The 3,960-nt window shown below is 39.0% G+C and overlaps 1 protein-coding gene across 1 annotated transcript; it reads left to right on the top strand.

Annotated features, from left to right (window-relative positions):
• Nucleotides 1-1,076: 1,076 nt before the first annotated feature.
• Nucleotides 1,077-2,819, top strand: si:ch211-229d2.5 (zona pellucida-like domain-containing protein 1). Its single transcript, XM_040034857.1, is given in 1 exon segment — nucleotides 1,077-2,819. A coding segment is annotated over 1 exon segment (1,164 nt). The 5' UTR covers nucleotides 1,077-1,299; the 3' UTR covers nucleotides 2,464-2,819.
• The last annotated feature ends 1,141 nt before the right edge of the window (nucleotides 2,820-3,960 follow it).

A 3,960-nucleotide genomic window follows, 5' to 3' on the forward strand; every position in this document is an offset into this window, starting at 1 on the left:
AATGCGTTCAGATTCAAATTTACATGAATCTGCGATCGCTAGCTTGATGATGACCAGTGTCTTAGTGTGACTTTGAAGTGCTGCACTGTAGGTTTGTAAGTTTTCTCCCCAACAAACACAACGTCGACGAAACATTTTGCACCGTCAAAGGCACCTGCGGCAGCACCCAAAAGGCAGAGGAAGATGCTAACCATCGCACAAAAAGTTGGACTTCTGGACATGCTAAAGGAAGGTAGAAGTTACCATATTGTTCAGACCATGAGGCACACCAGATTATAAGGCGCACTAAGCAAAACAAAACAGTCAGATAAGTCAACCTTTACTCAACTCTTCTTGCTTCCTCTACCTCCATACCATTGATTCATTAATGCTGAATTCTCTGACAGCTTCTCTGTTCCCATGTTCTGGACCTGAAAACAAGGTTTGATCTTTGGTTTCATTTTATAATACTGGACTTATTTTTCTACGAAGGTTTGATCGTTGAGAGTGTTTGAACAAGAGAGAAAAGTGTATAAATGTTTGTGCCTGTATAGTGTGTAGTGAGGGGTTTTACAGCTGGCTACTTCGCAGATTTCGCTAATCGCGGGTTATTTTTAGTAACTCCCGCGATAAACGAGGGACCACTGTATTTGCATATTCTGGTATAGTATGCTGTGTATATGTAAATATAATTTATCTGACTACTTTTTAGATTGCAGTTGTTCTACTGTTCTTCTTGCCTTTTTACCGACTATTAATATAACAACATAACAGGCTGATTCCCTTCCCACATATGATGGTCATTGATATTGCCTTCTAATTTACATTTAAAATGGCTTCTAAAGTGTGTTTTTCTGTCAGTACGTTGTCAAGAAACCCACACAGGATTTCAACCAGGTCATTACTATTGTTTGTGGCACTCAAATGAGGTAGGAGAACTGTCACAGCATTGTAATTGCTGGTCAGTGACTCAGCTCATGTTTACCTACTGAAATGGGGTTTTGTAAAAGAGGACATGGAATTTTATATTTAAAAACATAATCAACAAAAGAACAAGCCCATTGCCTCTGCATTAAAGAAGGTAAGGTGCTTCAGTTACTGCCCTTAGGATACAGTCCAGATTGGAGTTCTTCTGCTACATACAATGCAGTTGTTACAAAGAAAATGAATGCTTGACCTTGTTTTGGGCCAATCCCAAAGCACATACTTGTGTATAAAGAGCTTTGAAAACATAACTTTGACTTCATGCAAACTATGAAGGCTTTCCAGCTCATGTACAAGTCGAGATTTTTAGCATGTTGAAGACAAGGCTGCAAAAGAATGATGAAGATTATTTTACCTTTTCTTTCTCTGGTAGTTACAAGTAGTCAGCTAACATTGGATGAGTGTGGAAAAGAGGCACGATGGCCACGGATCAATGACATCGCAGTGCAATGCGGCACTTCAGCCATTGAGCTTGCAATTGAAATCTGCCCGGTTATCTACGCTGGCTAAAATGAGACCCTCCTGATCCTTAACCACATGTTGGACCCACTTTGTCGAGCCACCCTAGATCAATCTGTGACTCCACCAGTTGCTCGTTTTCACTTTCCACTAAATATGACCCACGGCTGTGGAAGCATATTCAGGACCACCAGCGCTCCTGGGACAGGTATATTCTCTGACTTTTCCAGCATTGAGACAATGAACATCAGTGGTGTGGTCCAGTCTTTTGAGCCCACAACAGGAAAAGTTTCCTACAAAACTGAGTTGATGTACTACTATTCCTGTTCCTACCCCTTAGAATATATGATCAGCTACACCCAGCTTAATGTGTCAGCCACCTCTATCATAGTCAAGGACAACAATGGCAGTTTCATCAGCACCTTGAGCATGAAGCTGTTTAGTGATGCCAACTACACCCAACCACTGGTAATCCCACAGTGGGGAATTGAACTGAGGACCGATGTGTATGTTGAGATCAAGGCCACCAACCTCACACGCCAGTATAATGTGCTGCTGGACCGATGCTATGCCACCATTTCCCCTCTGCCATCCAACTCTAGCATCTTCAACTTGTTTGTCTCCTGCTCTAAGGATCAGTTCACAAACATGATTGAGAATGGAGACAGCCAAAGAGCTCGCTTTAAGTTCCCAGCCTTCCGCTTCATCGAACACGAGAAGGAGCCTGTGTCCACCTACTACATCCACTGCGTCATTCGTCTATGTGAAAGGAGCACCTGCAGCACATTCAAGCACTGTGCACAAAGAATGAAGAGGAGCACCCTTGATACTTCTGAAGTGGGCATAACCAAGGCTTACACCATCATCTCTCCAAAGATCATTACCAAAGCTGAAAATGTTGAGTCCAAAGAGCAGCCAATTGTTGTAGAAAAATATAATTCTGATGTCGGGCTCGGTGTGGGTGTTGGTGTCCTTGCCTTTGCTTTCTTAATTGCTCTCATTATTGCAGCTGTGTTTTATAAAAGGTTCAGGAAACATTAAAAAATAGTAGGGAAAACAGCAATCAAATGTCAAATTCAAATATTTGTAAGATTTGTGAATGTGTGTCTTATAAAGCACTCAGAGTATCCTAAAAAAGCTTTTTGTCTTTCGCAAAGCAACTTGTAAACTTTCTGTCAAAGACTAACCATTACAGCATTGATGATACTGTTTTTTGAAAATGACTCTAAAATCCAGCATTGACTTTGTAATCTCTATACTCTATTTATTTATATTTACATTGATGTGTCAAAGCATAGGTCAAAGGCTCATGCTTTTTAGGACTTATTGTTCCTCGTGCATGTCTGTAGATAAAGTTATCAGTGTGCCTGTAGGACAGGGTTATGAGTCCAAGATGCATAAATACAAAAAAGGTAACATGACAATATATCCTGTAAAATCCATGAACTTGTATATTAGCTTGAAAGAAATGTAGTTTGCACAATATCTAAAGGATGGAAGAGATAATATATGTAAAACATAATTAAAAAAAATAAAAGCAAGAATACCAAATTAACTATATTGTTAATAAAGCTAATTGAGATAAAGATATCCTGATGTAAGAGAGGCTTGAGAACAAATTACACTAAACACAAAATTACAACAAAGAAATGTATTCATCAAACTAGAATCTTAGTATGTCAAACTCTCCATATCTTTTCCTTTGTGAAAGTACTCACTGGTTTTTCAAACTGACGTCATGCCCCATAAGGCCAGTGTATATGTCAGAGGAGGAAGCTGCCTACCTATGTGCAGTATATCTCTGACCCCACTGGGCTACAACTGCCCCATTGCTGTGTGATGTCGTCTGGAGACATAGGCTGATAAATGGAAAGAAGAGCCAGAGCTCCCTCGTGAGAGATTCTTGACATGTGACATCTTTAGTAACAACTCCCTGTTTCTCTTTTAGTGCTTTTGTGATGCTAGATGGATTGTTTCCTGCTTCAAATAAAAACAAAGAAAAATATGCCAAAAGTCATCACCATCAAATGATCATTTAAGAATTAAATGCAAAATGCTTTAGATTAGATGGAGGACCTGTAGTTAGGAGTAATTACATAACTTGAAGAAGGTTAAAATTGTAAATTAATTTCAAAGTACCTCAGTTATCTAATTATGATAAAACTTATTAAAGTTGGCTATAGGTAGTTTTGGTCACTTACTAAAATCCTGGTTAATCGCAAACGAAACAACCACATCACATCCTGGAAATATAAGACAGGCAAACAGAGAACATTAAATCTTCTTTGACTGGAAACACTGTTACTGTTTCAGCTGCTGTTGTGATACACTGACTGAGATGGCCATGAAGTGTGAAAGTTCACAATACAAATGAAATACATAAATCACAACTACAAAACAAAGCCAGAAGTGAAAATAAGAATGAGAATAGGTAAATCTAAAATTTAATATCCATGTGGCAGGTTTTGGATCCATCCAGTTCTCAAGTAAGTTAAGTTTACTTCAAAAAATTTCACTTCAGCATTTGGGTCCATAGCG

The sequence above is a fragment of the Simochromis diagramma genome, unplaced genomic scaffold (genome assembly GCF_900408965.1).
Source record: "Simochromis diagramma unplaced genomic scaffold, fSimDia1.1 OVJJ01000091.1, whole genome shotgun sequence".
Lineage (NCBI taxonomy): Eukaryota > Metazoa > Chordata > Actinopteri > Cichliformes > Cichlidae > Simochromis > Simochromis diagramma.